Raw genomic sequence first — 16837 nt, forward strand, 5'->3', positions numbered from 1 at the left:
AACTGTTTTTTTCTTAGCTTCTGTGCCCCCTAGACCACTAAGGAAAGACATGTTAGTATGGCCATAGGTGATCACAAGAGGCAAAGAAACTGTATAGTTCTGATTTGCATTGTGTTTGGGCAGGTGTTAACATACATGTAGGCTGTGGTTTGCAAAGGTTTTAGTTGTGCTTTTTAAGATCAGAACTTAAATAAAAAGCTACCTAAAATTAGTTGATTCTTTTTGTCATCAAGGTCCGCTTGAAGTGCTGTGAAACGGCATTGATTTTAGTGTTTATTTAAAGAGTGAGCAATCCTGAACTAAAAGGAATACTTGGTACTTGCAATAGCAGTTTTGGATGTGGGCTCCCTCTGGTGCCCAGAAAGGGGGCAGCAGAACCTCCTGGGTCGCAGGTGGACACCGACATGAGGCTGCTTGGTGGAGGGGATACACTGGTGGTTCCTCAGGGAAATGATGGATGCCCCATCCCTGACAGTCTTCAACACTAGGCTTGGAGCAACCACTCCAGTGCAAGGTATTCCTGTCCACAGTAAGGGGGTTGGAACTTGGTGGTCTTTAAGGTCCCTTCCAGCTCAAACCATTTTATAATTCTGGAACTATCAGTTCCTCCTCACTTAGTGCCTAAAAGCCTGAAATATGCGTAATGATTATTTTCCAAGATCAGAGTATTGCCTGTGGAGTGTTTTGATGTGCAATAAAACATATTTTGAACCTCAGACAAAGCTGGCATTCAAAGTAAAAGTGATGCAGAGCATGATGACAGAGGGAAAAGAAAAGTCAAATGGAAAACAAAGAGAGAGATCCTGCTCTGGTAATGTCTTCTTTGTGCTGCTCAAATGAAGGGACTATATTGTCTTAAGACTTTCACAGAAAATTATCTCTTGATTGGACTATTCGTTTGCTTTTACAACTTTTAAAGCAATATCTGATTCATGCCAGGAATTTTGTAAGCAAGGGTTGAGAAGGGCACAGAGGTTTCCAGTGAAGTAAACAGTGGTGGATTTAGCAGGAAAGTAAAAGAAATAGCTTATTCTCTTTGTAATTTAATGATTGGATGAGTGAGAATTGGGGGAGAGGAATAGTAAGCAATAAATCCAGGTCCTCTTCATTTGAAGGATTTGAGTTGCTGGAAAGCTCTACCTTGCTAGCAAATGCAATCACTTGTGGAGAACAGTGTGATGTCATTTGAAATGGCAAAATAATGTAATACTGGCAAAGTACAGTGAAAGTTAAATCCTAGTGCAGACAGTGAAAGGGCAGTGGTAGTCAAGGAGACCAAGGTTTGTTTGCAGTCACATAAAAGCTGTACTGCTTGACTGATCTTGGCTCAATCTCCTGACAGTTTTTTGACTGTGGTAAGGTAATTTGAAGGATACATACGATGTAGACAGTGTGACTGTTGTTTGTTGTGGATTAGCTTCAAAATATTGTTTACTCTTAGTTTTCAAAAGGTAACCTTTAAATTAATGGAGTGCAAATCCAAGCAAGTGCCATGTTTCAGATAATGGGCTAATTTGTAAAGTTCTTTCTTCTGTCCATTTTAAGGGATTTATTTATAGTAGCCCAGATATGGAAAGTTAAATGACAGAACTATCAAGCCAATGCTGACCATGATCTGAAAAGGCCCAGGCAGTGTTACTTTATTTCTGTAATGCTTTCCACTTCCTTTAGGTGTTGCTGTCAATACCAAAATAAATGACATTGTGTCCTAGAGCTTGAATTTATTTCCAGCCTGGCTTGCAGAGAAACATCCACCTTTTGCTTACACAGCTACCAAATTTAAAGTCTCAGAAGGCCAGAAGCTTATAAGCCTAGTAATCCATAGTTGTGTTCACCCATCTCTTCCTTTTTCATTATTAATACAAGAACTCTTGCTTATTTATGATTGATTAAAAGACTATGCTAGAAGCAGGAGGATACTCTCCAGTTATTTTAAATGTTGACTATCTTTGACATCCTTAAGTATTAATGTCCTTGTTGAGGAGACCTGAGCTGTAATTATACATGTCTTGTGCTAAATATTTTAATTTTGATTGTTACTGTCAGAATATTTATGCCCTACCTTCCAGCTGAACTGGTAAATATTTAATACTTTTAAAACAGAGTGAAACTTTCTTTCATTTGTCCTCTGTCTTAATTGTGCAGTTTTTTCCCATCCTGTCCCTTACCCCAGGTGGGGCTTCATGCTCAGAAGCAAATTTCATAAGAAATATAAATATGTGGTTCTGTAATGATATAAATATGTACCAATGCTTCAGTAACTGTTTACACCAAGAATGAAACCATTTCTAAATGTTTTAGTGTAAGGGTTTTCTCAAATTTGGGAAATACAGAATCAATATCACTGTGCAGGGTACTTGTACTCTATTTTGTAATTTTGTACCTTACACTGGGCAAAACCATCTTTGCTTAAGGTAGCTTATACATGCATTAATTAGATAAACATGTCTGCTGTATTTAATATTAATGTATTTTCCTCAATTAATGTTTTATGACTCTGCTGTGAACACCTTTATTCTAACACACTAAGTTTTCCATGTTTCTTTGCCTGCTTTTTCAACAAAGAGGATACTTCTGACAAGATGGATGGTAAGAAATTATTTAGTCTGTCCTCTAATTCTATTAAATATCTAATAAAGTGTCTTTTATGTAAAAGTATTGATGTTTAATATAATTGTCTGGTCATTAACAAATTACTATGCTGTTTCCATTAACTCCTGTGTAATCTTGATGTCTTATGTGTTATTGCTGTCAATTTTGTGAATGTTTGATCTGTGACATTACCCCTCTTTTTTAAAAGAAGCTCTGTTAATTACAGAGCAGTTTTTTAATGGTTACATGCTGATTTTAACTAGTTAAATACATGCTTTTGAAATTAATCTAATTCCAGCTGATTCCATAGTTTTACATGTGAAGTCAATTTTTTTGACTTAGCAGAACAGCAGTGGGAGAGCAGAACATGCTTGTCCACTTAAGTATGAAATAAAGCAAAAACCAAAAAAGTCTCCTCTGTCAAAATCTAGCCTTCCTACATAGTTTTAAGTGCCTGTAAATTCTGTAGTAAAATGTAATTCTATTAAAGAATCATTTGTGAAGAAGACCTACCTATTAAAATAGCTTATCAAGTATCCCACCTAAGTTTTAGCACTTGCTTTTTCTTAATTCACTCTGTTACAAACACGTAGACGGACTGCAAAACAGTTGAGCATCAAGCTTCTCATAGCAATTGTCTGTTTCAGGTGTGTGCAAATAATGCTTCTCATATAATAAAGTGACAGCCCCAGCCTGCTGCTTGGTGATTGTAGTTCTAATTTATTGCTTGGGAGGACTTAACAAGCCCTTAATAAGTTTGCTGCTTGCTTAATATTTTGTGTGATGTATTTATTAACTGTGCATGTTTGGAAGAATTAGTAGCTTATTGGAAGCAATTGTATCTCACAGAAATTAAAAGAGTATGAAAGTAGATCTCTAAACCAGAATCCTGGATAATTTCAAAACAGATACTTCTTGAAAGAATTGGAGCTGGTTTTGAGCACTGAAGATATCAAGACTAGTTTAATAAAATGAGGAGCATTTTTACAGGAAAGTGGAATCTCTATTGCTTATTTCCACATTACATTTACTTAGGCTACATATAGTAGGCTTTATTTATAGCTGTTTGTTTATAGCTGTTATTTATAGCAAATCATTAGCTTTGGACATTGTCACCAGAAATAAATCTTCTTAGGGCCATGTAGGCTTTTTCTTTTGTTCTTTCCAGAAGTCACAACTAACGATATGTTGCACATTTTTGTTTAAAACAGCAAGGGAAGCGCTTTACAATTGATCAGAGTTAATAGGTTGGGGTTTTGTTCTAGAAGCTATCTCTAGATATGATCTGCAAGATGGAATGAAAACAGCTCAGCTGTCCAGCTGTAGTTGTATGATACAGCTGTTGTGATCTAACCATCACCAGGAGGAATTAATAATTTTTCCTGTGCCCACTAACCTTGTCCACGTATTTTTTATCTCTTCTTTTGCTAGCACCATGTGATATTCCATTATTGATGACTGTAGGTGAACAAACTCCATGAAACTGATGTCATAAAAGTGACTAATACTCTGTTATTTAGCTTTTGGAGCTGCCAGTGAACCTTTAGCCATGCAGACCGGTGGTAGCACAAGGCTGAGAGGAACGAGAAACAGAACCACCCCTTTTAAGAGCTTTTAGGAATCTCTTAGGCAGTCTTAGTTGTTGCATAGGATCTGCCTTCCAGGATCCATCTCTCCAAGACTGTTGGATTTGGAGAGGTAGCTCAGGGTTTGAGGGGTTTGGTTTTTTGTTTGGTTTTGAGTTTTTGCAAACTGGCAAATTTTATCTTGGTACTTAGAGGCACTCCTACCTACATATTACTGTAACTGATTTTTGTGAAGAAGAAGCATTGAAATATACACTGAACTAGTTTTTTAGAGGGAGTTTTTAAAAATAGCTCTGTGAAGATATTGTAACATGAGGAAAGTTTCCCAGCAAATCTGACTGAGTTCAGGCTAGCCAAAGACACACAATGATTTCATCATTGTCGTTCTCTTGAAAGGCCAAAAATGATAGAGAGTGAAAATAAAAATGGAAGTATCCTTTGATTTTTTTTTTAGGACCATGTCCCATTTTTATCATTACTAGTATGCATTTTATTGTGTAATAAGATCTGTTTCAGAGGAACTTGGAGGAAGGACTGCTGATGAAGCAGGGTCCCATCAGTTCCTGGTACTGATGGGAGAAAGGCTTGTCTGACTCTCACATTATCAAAAATCAAGCCTTGTTAAGCTCAGCATACTTGTCCAAGTGTGATCTGATTTCAGCAAGCTCATATTCCTTCCATGTCTCTGAGCAAGACTTGATCTTGTGCATGTGTATCTTCAGAGTAATCACAGGCTTAATTCAGAGGAATCCTTCTTGCTGGCAGTTCCTGTCAAATTATCACTGTCCAGTGTGGGAAACACTGTCTCTGTGTTTTTCTCTGAGGTTATGTATAACAGTATGTTTCATATTTTCAGAAGAGCTTGCTTTACAGTATTTTTAATGTCTGTTTTGATCTGTATATGTAATTTTTTGACTGATCTCATAGATGGAATTTTCTTCTATTGAACTTTTTGTGTTTTGAAAGGCAGTGATGTGCATTTTGCTCTTGTAAATTGCTCTCAGTGTAGTATGGATATTTTCTTGATTATTTTACTTCAGTTCAGTTATGGAATTGCAACATAAAAGCTTTAGCTCTCTTGACTTGATAAAATTTGTCAAGATTCCCAAGATTAATCTCAAAAAGAAAATTCAAAGACATAGTATTGTTTGGAATATCATGTATTTTATTATTTTTTCTGTTTAGGAACAGCTTCTGAAGATGGTAAGAAACTATTTCGTTAGACTAGCTAATATTTTCAGCTTCGTATTTTCATTGATACAAATGGAGCTTTAAAAGTAGAACTTGGTGTTTCTCGGGCATTGTGGAGGTTCATAACAGATATGGGCTTATGGGCTAACAGCTTATGCATCTAATACTTGGTTATTATATACTATTTTTAAAATTCTTTTGCTTTTATTTTAATTCTCAATTACTCATCTGCAGTCTTAAGTACCATTGCTTAACATTTCTACTGTGAAAATACAGGGGCTTTATAATTTTGCGTTCATTTTTTAAAGCAAATCTTGTCACAGAATATTTCATCAAGTATGTTCATGCTCTGGGAAGCAGGTGCTACTATTACTCATCTCTGTGAGACTTGGAAGCTAATTTTCTATCTGTTATTAGCATTTAAACCTGCCATTAGTGAATGGATGTAGAGACTCCAAATGAGTTAACAGTTCATTTAACTCACAGACACAAACTGGTTTATTTTACATTGATAAAACTGAAACAGGTTCCAGGTGATACTTTAACATAGTATTGAAATAGTGGCACTCTGTATTCCTAGGTTTTGGGCCAAATTCTGAATGCAGTTACATGTCTTGCAGTCTCACAGCTCTCAATTGCCATTGCACGGGGATAACTAGTAGAGTTTGGACTAGTTAATCTAACTGTTCTTGCTAAGCCTATTGTTTTAGTGAATAACCTCCTTTATCCTGATTCTCTTCTTATAGACTCTCATCTGTGACTATTCCCTCTACTTGGATGAATAATATTAACTTGGTTGATGTCCAAATTTTGCTGTGGAAAGCCTAAAGAGGCTAGAATTAAATAACAGTCTATGTACTTAATTCTTTTAGATCAAATATTGACTCAGCATGTCTACGAAATATTTTAATCATGCTGTGTTTAAAAGTGTTGAGCTTGTTGAGCTAGATCTACCCTGTACAGACTTTTTGGCGTTTGTTCTTGCAGCTTAGAAGAATTATGGTTAGCATGAGTTTGGTTTTGATTTCATTTTGCTGCTGTTTGAGAGGTTGGCTTGGGAAATGTAGTATACAACACCACTATTTTCTTTTATGAATGATCTTTCAGATAGCTATAATTCAGACAACTGGTATCTTCCTTTCTTCTATAATTTCTTTGTATATGCTGGATGTTACAAGGAACATGGCTAGCAATGCAGTAGGGTTTGACCAAGCCCAAGAGAATTTGCCATTTGGCATTCTAGGGAAAAGTGAATCTTGTTTTATTTGTAGATACTTAGTTTAATTTGTCTCTTGCTTGGCCTTTCTGTCTAGTGGGGAAAGTAGTATTTCTTGATATCATGTTGTCATGAGAAGTACTTGAATGTATTTAGTGTCTGCAAAATGCTCTGGAAGGTTTGGGAAATCCTGTAGAAGTCTGTATGACTGGGGCCAGGAAAACAGTAGAATCTTCAGTAATAAAAAAGCTACTACTTAGATTTCTAAAAAGAGGAGTGAAGTTAGGAAGAAAGCTCATAATCTGCAGTTTTATGACAGCAAAAGTAGAATTAGAAGCTCAAGTAATCATGAGAAGACTGTACCTGATACAGCAACGTTTGCATTGCATTGTATTGAGTAAACATCCCCTTTTTTAATGTGCTCAACACATATATGTTGGAAGGAAGAACTAGCTAGCCAGTCCAGGGTGTTGAAGGTGTAATGTGCAAATTGTTTGATGAAACATGTAGCATTAGAGGAGAAATATCTTGCTTCCTCAGCTATTAAATTCATCAAGGTGTTCAAATTTCTACTAATTATCCCAAGCAAATTGTCACCAGTTGAGTTACATTGCGCTTCTTTTATATGCAGAAACTTTAAAAATATTAGTAAATACTACTGATGCTCTGCTTTGTGCATGACTGTGAAAAACTGATTTAATGCCCTTTTTCTTTTGTAGGTCGTATACGATCAAAGCTCTCCACTCCTTCTGTTGGTATTGGAAATTCTAAAACAGATTCCAGAGGACGGAGTAGAACCAAAGTGGTGTCACAATCTCAGCGTATGTATTTTCTGTTTATCAGTTATACTTGATAAAGAGGCCAAATTCTTAAGCATATATTCATTGACCAATGGCTACAGTCAAAGTTAATTTAAAAAAAAAAAGCTACATACTGAGTTGTTGTTCTGTGCCTTAGGTTCATCATCGCCAGACCAAAATGAAGGTATTTTTTTCAGTGTTTTGGGTCAGTGGTATTTGCATGCTTTTCTGATTCATGTTGTTTTTCTCTGGACAAAATACTATGTTAGGTCTTAGTTTGCCAATTAAATTAGATAGTGTAGCAGGAAGTGAAATCTATCCTTAAATTCTGTCTTCAATTATAACTTCTCAACATTCTTTTCCCCCCTTTTCTGACTTCCCCAACATGAAAGGCCATAAACGTGGACTAGTAATAGAGAAGAATGGGTAGGCTGAATGGTGTCCTCATTGTTACCTGAGAGACCTAATTTTCCATTTTTAAAATAGTCTTATTTTAGCTAGAAATGCCCATTTTCTTTAGGCTAAGCACTGCTGTAGCTCTTGGGTACAAACTCCTTTTTTTGTGTTTCAGCTCTTGCCTTTACTTAACTCTTTGAAGGAAAAATACTAACCCCTCACGTTACAATCAGTTACTGAGCTTGTCTTGAGTCAAAGGGTTAAAACAAGCAATTTAATATGTGTCAGCTAATCCACAGTAATTTTCTGTGTGTGTTTAGTAACCACTGCAGATGTAGCAAAGCACTTGGTCATTAATTAAAAAGACCTGATTACCTCACACTCTTGGCTCTGGCTGACCTACAGCAATTCGTCCACACATCTGATGTCTCCAACAGACATTTTCTGACTAAGCTCTGTAGCATTTTCAGATTCTTATCTTTGTCTGATTAAGTGAAATGCAACTAAATTAATGAAAAGAAGACAGATGCACAATAAAATTAAAATTAACTTCCCACTTGTATAAATTGTCAAATCAGTAAATTTTGCCAGGTTTAAAATTTTCAGTACAGTTATTTTGCTATCATTAACCATACCCACTTTCTTTAATAAAACCCTTTAATAATTTGTTTAATGACAGAAGCATTTATCTTCATAGCAATGACTGCATCTGTTGTAAATAGAATGATTTTACAAGTTAAAAAAGCAGGTAGTAACTGTTTTTTTCCTGTTAGAGTACTTGCCATAATTTAATTTCCCAACAAGTACAGTTGGATCAAACCTGATCTAGTGTATGCAGGTTTTCTGAAATAACACTTTCAAACAATGTGATCAGATAAATGTAGCATACTAAAAATTCAGTGGAGTTACTACTAAAATTCTACTACTACTACTAAAATTCAGTAGAAGAAGTTCCCTTAAGGGCTTTGACAATACTCTAGTCCCAGAAATGTTGGTGAAATGAGAGCCTTCAAATGAGTCGTTGGGACAAAAGTTCTGCAAAACTTGTTTTACAGATTGCAACACTGTACCATAAACAAAGAATATGTGAATAATTTAAGAGGGAAGGAAGGTAAAGTTCCTTCTAATCCCTTTTTCCCTTCTATGAAAAGCTATAAGCAGAGTCTGTAACAAGTTTTTCATTAGTATTAGGGAAGTTTGGAATTAAGTTTTTTGAAAATACTTTTGCATTTTGAATAGATTTGGTAAATTTGTTAAAAAGATGTTTGATAAATGTCTGGGGAAGGGGATAAATTTAGGTAGCAATATAATACTTTAGTGATGATCACTGTCATATAACATTAAATAAATGTATATCCAGAGAAGCAGAATTAGGCCTTTCCAGTTTTTCTACTAATAATGACAGGGTTGGTTTTGTAAATACATTTTTACACAGTATTAATGTCTAAAGAGATAAATTGAGATAACTAGATCTGAGTATATGTGATGATGTGTGAAAATTAAATGCATGAATGCATCTTTACAGCCTTTTATTACTACTTCTGTTCAGAACTGATTGCTTCAAATAGCTCATTATAACCTGTCAGTGGGGGAGAACAAGAATTCTGAGATGTTTTAAGGAAGATAAACAGGGCAAATACAAATGGACAGGCAAAGGAGAATTCTCAGGCACTGTATGCCAGCTATTTGGGTGATGCTTCTTTATGTGACTGAAAATTTTCACAGCATTGTGTGAAGCGTGATGCTTAATGTTTCCATACAGGGGATTGTTTTAGTTCCCCAGCTTATATAATGAGAGAATAGCTGCATACTAGATTTAAGCTTTTTTTTTTTTTTTTTAAACCACTCTAGCACAGATGCTTTTGTTAATTTTTGGGTTGCAGCTATCTTTTGTTCAAAAATCATTTTATGAAAGACTTGCAAATTTGAATGCTTTTACAAAAAAACATTTATTAGGGTTTTAAAAGCCCTTTATTCTTCTATTTTTAAATTAGCATAAAGTAAATGCCTCATTATTTTATTCTTCCCTATGGAAAAAAATGGTTACATTTTTTTCCTCTTCTTTCCAGTTTGGTTGTCGGGTAATTTAACAGGGTCTGCTAAAATTGCTTTACAGTTGACATTCAGAGAATTTCTGAATGGAAACAAATTCTTCCTTTTGTATTCAAGATTACTTTAAAAGAGGAAAACAAAGAATTCTATGCAAGTCTTTTCAGTTATACCATTGTGAATTTGGTTTTTTTGTTTTGGTCATCCACCGCACCTGCAGCTCAGTTCCTTTACTGTTGTGTCTCAAAAACAAAGTTTTGATCTCGTGTGTAATTTTTGTTCAGCTGTTGAACTTCTTGAGCCTTTTTGGCAATGTAATATTCTTTTCAAGTAATATCCAGGCTACAGGTTCATGCTTAATTGAAATTTAATTCTTCAGTGTTGAGTTGTTGATTAGAAAGCTGAAGAATTGTAATTTGCTTGTGCAGCTTTGCTTCATCTGCTTTGTACATAGCATCTGAGTTTAATTCTTCAATTGTGGAAGCTACTTAATAGCACTGCTTTAGCATAACCCCCTTGTGGCTTTTTTTCCTGTGTGAAATGACTAAAGCTTTCTTATTTCCATTTGCCATTCATTTTTTAATCTGCTCTGCTCCCTCCCTCTTCATGGATTATAAATCCCTACCCTAATCCTGCCTTTACACTTGTTCAGGATCACAGTCTGCTAACCCCATTGGTGGTAAGAGTCTACAGAATTTGTGTACACATCATTGTTTGATCACCTGTTTGACATACCTCATTTAAGGATCCTATTCAGCAGAAATTCTGGCTGGCTTTTTTCCATATGCTGCGCGTAAATTAATTGGGTGCGATCCTTATGTAGAAAGGAGAGATGGGAAGGGTTTGTCATTTTGGGGTAGTGCCTTAGTAATCTTTCTTTCATCGTTCAGCTCACCTAGATCTGCTGGTAGTGGTAATAGTGACAAGAGTGTGCCAGTGCTGCTGTTTTCAGGCTCTGTAGCTGCATTCAGTTAGTTTACACTGCAGTGGTACACTTTGCAGGTCTGACTATAGAAAGATTAAATAAAGTATTAGAACAAGTGGTTGCATTTCTTCTGGATATTCTGAGAAGAGTAAGTTTTTTTAGATTTCTGACCTATTGAAGAAAATAAGTCTGCACCACAGTGAAACCTTCAACAATATTTTTACTGTTTAAAGAGTTACAAAACAGGAATACGGCATAGTAATATCAGGTCTAAGTTGAAATACCCTGATATGAAGAAACTGTCAAACCCTTAATTTTTGCACTTAACAGCAGTTTTATAGGCTTGTTTATTCTTTGGTTGCTATAGAAGTTGTGCTTGTTTTTTTCCAGGCTGCATAATACTTTATTTATCATTTCTGCTGAATAGGCCCATAGTCTGGAAAAAGGATTTTGCTAAATAATCATTTCAAGTTTGAATTCAAACAATGAATCTGAAAGTACATGCATGGTACATTTTTTAGATTTCTCTCTTCCACCCAGCATATGTTTTACTTTGTTTGGGATTTTGGTTTTGTTCCATATAGTCAAGCTTTAGTCAACTTGTATCTTTTTTTCCACATGTCTCATAAGAAGTAACCCATGAAATTCACTTGAAAAGTTGCATGTTGTCTGTAAATCTGATAGCATCACTGTGGTCATACAGTTACCTGATTGTATTTTAAAGATTAATGAAGGGTTCAAATTTGTATGTAATTAATCTTTGATTGAAATTCTGGTTTGCTTTTTATTTGGTCATATTTCTTGAATTGTACAGCTGGAAACAACATATTAATATCAGCTGGTGATATAAATTAGTTACAGCTAGGGAAAAATTAATTCTTTGCTAAAAACTTAGAACTTAAATGTTCTGTAACTGAAATATCAAAATTAAAGATAAGTGACCACCTTTTCTGGTAGTGATACTGTACCTGGAACATCTGTAGTACTTTGTACTATATGGTTTTAATTAACAGAAATTTAAGACACTTAAATATATCCTAGTCAATTTTTTAGCTTGTTTAGAACTAATTGAAGATTTTCTGTAATTTGTGGGGTAACCTCCACAGAAATGTGCATGAGTAATCTGTCTTCTGTCATATTTTATTTAATGTCAGAATAGTCCTTGAAGACACCATGCATTTAAAAGCAAGGGAGAAGATTTCAAATATTAGGAAAATCACATTAATTAACTCTAACTCTGGTTGCATTGGAAGAGCTGGGATAGTTATGAAATCCTAGTTCAAAATTTCTCCCTTTAGCTTTCTAACAGGTTTGTTTGTTTGCTTTTCTTTTTTAATAGAAAATGTGGTTAGTGAGAGCACATAGCTTAAAAAAAAAAAACACATTCATTTTAGGGACCGTGGAACTCTTGACAAAGTCCAGAAATAATAATTGTGGTTTCTTGAGCTCATGTAGTGCTAAATACCATGTCAAGTGCTTCCTTGCATCGATAATTTTAACTTCCTTGTATGCAGTACTGTAAGAACTCGGACCAAGGCATTCTATTTCATGTTTTTACCTTGTAAGTTTTTCCTGATCATTTCAGTCTGCCACCACCTTCCTACTAACTTCAGGTATTATTTTCTTTTTAACCATGGTTGTTTGTCCACTGTGGTGTTGCTAATATTTATTCATTCTACCTTCAGCTGGCAGTAGATCTGGGTCTCCTGGAAGAGTTTTGACAACAACCACACTTTCCACTATGAACACAGGAGTTCAGAGAGTGTTGGTGAATCCTGCAGCTGCACAAAAACGGAGCAAAATCCCACGAAGTCAGGGATGCAGTAGAGAAGCTAGTCCTTCTAGGTTGTCAGTAGGTAAGAGTCACCAAATAACTCTTGGTTTCTTTATAGCCATTCTTACTTTAAGTGCTGGATATCTACAGCTGCTGTTTAATTATAGGTGGATGAAAAAAATAGAATACATCCCAGAATGTGGCTGTTTTCTGAGACTAGTTTTCGATACACAAGACAGTTTTAAACTCAAGCTAAAATTTGAGGTTTTTCTTGTCAGAATGTTGTAGTTGTTCTTTTCCTCACCTCCTTTCTTCCTTCTCTTTTTTTCACTTCACACCCAAAGTGTCCATATCCTTTGAATGAAAGTGTAATACCATTTTGGAAATATGTTCTTCATTACTTCATGTCTTCCGTGTGTGTGTGTGCATACATGTGTAAATGCTGTGATGCTAAAATGAAGGTTACATGTCTTCAGCCTCAGAATAATCCAATTACTCTTTATTGCAAACAATGTTATTGAAACACATCTGTTGATTTTAATGGTATTGATGCTTCTTCCTTTGTATTGTTGATTTTTATTTTAGCTGCATAATTTTATTTTCCTTCTTTATAAAGCTGTGGAGTTTTCCATTGGTGCTACTGTTGATTAACTTCATCTTGAGCACAAACTCTGAATCATTACTCAATGTTGTTCATTTTTTCTCCATCCTTTCCAACGGGTCTTTCAACCATTCTGTGAAGAGTTAGTAAATTTCCATTTTAAGCTGTGCAAAAATATAATTTCATTGAGCTGACTACACTTAGACTAACCCAGCACAATCAAGAAAGTCTGTAAAAAAGGTTATGACTTAAAATGCGACATAATCATCAATGTCTTTTCTTAGAAACGCGTCTTTGATCTTACTGCGGAACAGAATTGCATTAAAACTGCAACTTTTCTTATGTCTTCTCCCTTTGTGCCGCTGTTTGCCTGCACCCTGAATCATACTAGCGCGAGGCAGCCGCATTCCTCGGCCTAGTGTGAGTCAGGGCTGCAGCAGGGAGGCCAGCCGTGAAAGTAGCAGGGACACGAGCCCTGTCCGCTCTTTCCCGCCCCTGGGTAAGTACTCGGAGCCTTGTCGTGCATGGCTGTCCCTGCCCTGCCTAACGAATCCGTGCCTCCTGCCTTTAGCTTCTAGCTGGTCACCGGCTTCTCCCTTCCTTTGGCTCTCCCCCACTTACCCCCATGGAGGACTGAGCAGTGTGTGAATGGACTGCACACAGGGAAAATACAGGCTTTGCTAGGCTCAGTTGGAAGTACCAAGTCTAGAAAGGTTTGTGATGCGCAGTGTCCAGATGCCATTTTGAAAAGGTGCTCCTGGTTTTGGATATTTTTTTGAAATTGCATGTTTCTCTTTTCATTGCTTGGGTACTTGAGTGCAGGGTCAGCTTTTGCTCAAAATTTTCTGCCTAGTCAATGAATTATTTTAGTGTGCAAGGAGAAAATACACTTAATTATGTCCCTTCAGCTATAGTCAGCAGCTTATTCATCTAACACAAATTGCAAGGTTTTGCAAGATTATCAGTCTGTTTCTGAGATATTAATGAGGCATAAGGATATTAGTTCATTATTTCCTTAACATGTTGGTTAAGGATTAGGGAAGGTTTTCATCTCCTTCTCCATCTCCATGTATCTTTGGCAAGGTTAATACAAAGTTGATAGTAAATCTTGCTTAAAGTGCTTTTACATATTGGGTTTGTTGATTGCGTTTTTGTTTTGCTTGTTTGGTAATATTAAACTCTGTGCAATTGAATCTGAAACAGATCTCTTTTTGGTGTTACCTTTGTCTGAAATAATCTTCAGTATATATCCTTCTTATTTGCTTTGTTCAGTGTAGCTTACAGTTAAGGACTTCATAATAGTAGCGTTTAAATATAGTCTGAAAATAGTAAATCTCTGGTTTCTATCTCAAATTGAGGCACCCTACTGTATTCCTAATTAGCACTGGACATATGTTGTGGTCTGTTAGAGGGCTTCCTGCCAGCCATGGTTTTATTGGGAGAGTACAGATAAATTGAGTGAAAGCTGTTTCAGTAACTAATGCTAGTTTGCCCAGATGCTGTTTAATTGGGAAATGATACTAACAGTAGATGTTTCACAGGGTCCATTAGGAAACCTGTATTTTTTTTCTAAAACACAGCTGGGAGATTGTATTGAAGTACATACGTACCTTCTATTCTTTTAAAAACAAAGGTGTTTTCCAGAACTCTTGGTGCTTCTTTTGCAGCATTACAGCTTGATTTGAATTACATGCATGCAAGACCAGATTTACATTTTGTAATTGGTTGGATGCTTGCTATCTTAAGAAGTCTGTATTAGGCAATAGCATGAGATATTTGGCATAGATGCCACTGGAGGCTTTATTCTTATTTATGTAGTTCAGTTTTATAATTTAGATATCAAAACAAGTACTAGTGAAATAAGTGGAATTGTCTGGTAGCACAGAGAATACAAAGTAATATGTATAGGAATCCAGCCTTGGTTAAAAAAAAAAAAGGAAATTATACTGGGAATGGGAATAAATGAAGATTTCTTTTAGTATGGCTTTTTATTTGAATGATTTAAAATGTCATTAATTGTTTTGTTGGTACAAGTGAAAGATGAAATAAGGCAAATTCAGCTCTGTGTATCTAGAGGCAGTTTGCCATGGGGATGAATAGGGGAATCTAACTTGTATTGCCTCTCATTGTCAGCACAGAAATTTTTGCTTACGAACACAAATGAAATAGAATGGATTTTATCCCCCTTTAGGGTATAAAATGACCTAAATGCTGCATAATTGCTTCACTGTATACATTGGTATGAAGTGTTTATGTAATCTCACATCTCAGTATAATGTTATAAACTGGGAGATAAGAGCCATTAAGAAGGAAGCAATTTGTAATTTATATAGAAGTGTCTACTTTTGTTAAATATAGTCAGTATTAAATATCAGACTAGTATAATGTCCATATTTTAGCTAAGAAATCGTTCATTTCATCTTAGTGTGAGTCCATTTGAAGTCTTACTTTGATTCATACTTTAAAAAAATGCAACAGCAAAAGTAAATACTTGACAATTTCTGCAGTTTGAGGGGTACAAAGAATATTCTTGAAAATAAGTTTTGGAATGAGGTATGTTTCACCCTATATATAGTGGCTTTTTTCACCGTCTTAAAAACTTGTCCAGCATATTTCAAATGTATGTAGGGACAGGAGTAATTTCAAGTTTCTTGCCTGAAGTTTGAATTTTTAGTTTTCAGTTGAACCTGTAATTTTCAGCATTCATTGATGGAAAGTAAGGGGAAGGTTTATCCCATTAATGCTTGTATTTAAAGAGCTGTCAGCTGTGATGTCTGTTGTGACATCCTCAGTCCTGTCTCCTTTTCCATGCTGAGATGCACTTTCTGAAGAACCAAGCATTCCATGAAGCATTAATTCAAACTAAAATGCCCTAGCCAAACATCTTCATGTAGGATTAGTTAGAAATAAAGTACATCACTGTACCTTATCTAAGGAGTGGAGAACTTAATGTGGAAAGACACAGTGTTGTTTCTGGGATCTTTACAGGGCTTAGGATCATTGTGGAGGTGCACTCAGGTTAAAAGGTCCTCCCCAAAATGTTGTTTGATCCATGGTTCACCTGTACGTGATGCAAATCAGACTTTTGAATGGTCTTTGCTAATCAGAGAAAAGGATGATTAATTTGATTTGCCTGTTTGTGCTACTTTATATATCCAGAAGGAGTAAGATATGTGCTTTTACAGTTATTTATTAAATTGTAAGATTTTATCTAGGAGTTTTGCCTCTGTGGGTGGACAGTCGGGTTCAAGTTTAAATTGTCATTTATGTGGCAATAAAATTCTAACTTAAGTGAGCTGAAGAAAGAAGTTGAATTGTATAAAAACACATTTAATTTAAAAATTGCTTTTTTTAAGAAAGAAAATACTAGCAATGGTGAGTCAGCTTCTTGTGAATCACTAAAAAAGCAGTTTTATACAAGTGCCATAAGGAGTGGGGTACTCAGTTTCATTCAGAAATCCTTAAGGATCTCCAGTTTCCAGTTGCCATAATTTTAAAGAATCTTAATGAGTTGTAGTTACTAACATGTGTTTCAGCTTCACATTTTGTTCATTTAAATAAAATAGTAAGTACATGAATTATTAATTGCATTGGTTGGCTTATGTTAAACTTTTAATTATAATTGGGTATTTTTAACTTCATTTTCATAGTGGTGAGTTTTTACTGAGGTTGAGTTGTCTGCAACATAGGCAAGAATTCAAGTGTGT

At 35.5% G+C, this 16837-nt stretch overlaps 1 protein-coding gene across 33 annotated transcripts in view; it reads left to right on the forward strand.

The window, feature by feature from the left end:
• The window catches only part of CLASP2 (cytoplasmic linker associated protein 2), a 145970-nt gene that overhangs the window by 92216 nt on the left and 36917 nt on the right, over positions 1-16837 (forward strand). For 10 of the 33 annotated variants that reach the window (XM_071429706.1, XM_071429702.1, XM_071429709.1 and 7 more), the window contains 7 exons: positions 2566-2589; positions 5364-5381; positions 7305-7406; positions 7543-7569; positions 10483-10509; positions 12441-12611; positions 13522-13629. In XM_071429706.1, coding sequence (XP_071285807.1) covers positions 2566-2589; positions 5364-5381; positions 7305-7406; positions 7543-7569; positions 10483-10509; positions 12441-12611; positions 13522-13629 — 477 coding nt within the window. The remainder of the gene's footprint in view (positions 1-2565; positions 2590-5363; positions 5382-7304; positions 7407-7542; positions 7570-10482; positions 10510-12440; positions 12612-13521; positions 13630-16837) is intronic. The other 23 variants (XM_071429716.1, XM_071429710.1, XM_071429718.1 and 20 more) reach the window with 8 other exon arrangements.

Source organism: Agelaius tricolor, unplaced genomic scaffold, assembly GCF_023055355.1.
Source record: "Agelaius tricolor isolate 1412-34295 unplaced genomic scaffold, bAgeTri1.0.p SCAF_6, whole genome shotgun sequence".
Lineage (NCBI taxonomy): Eukaryota > Metazoa > Chordata > Aves > Passeriformes > Icteridae > Agelaius > Agelaius tricolor.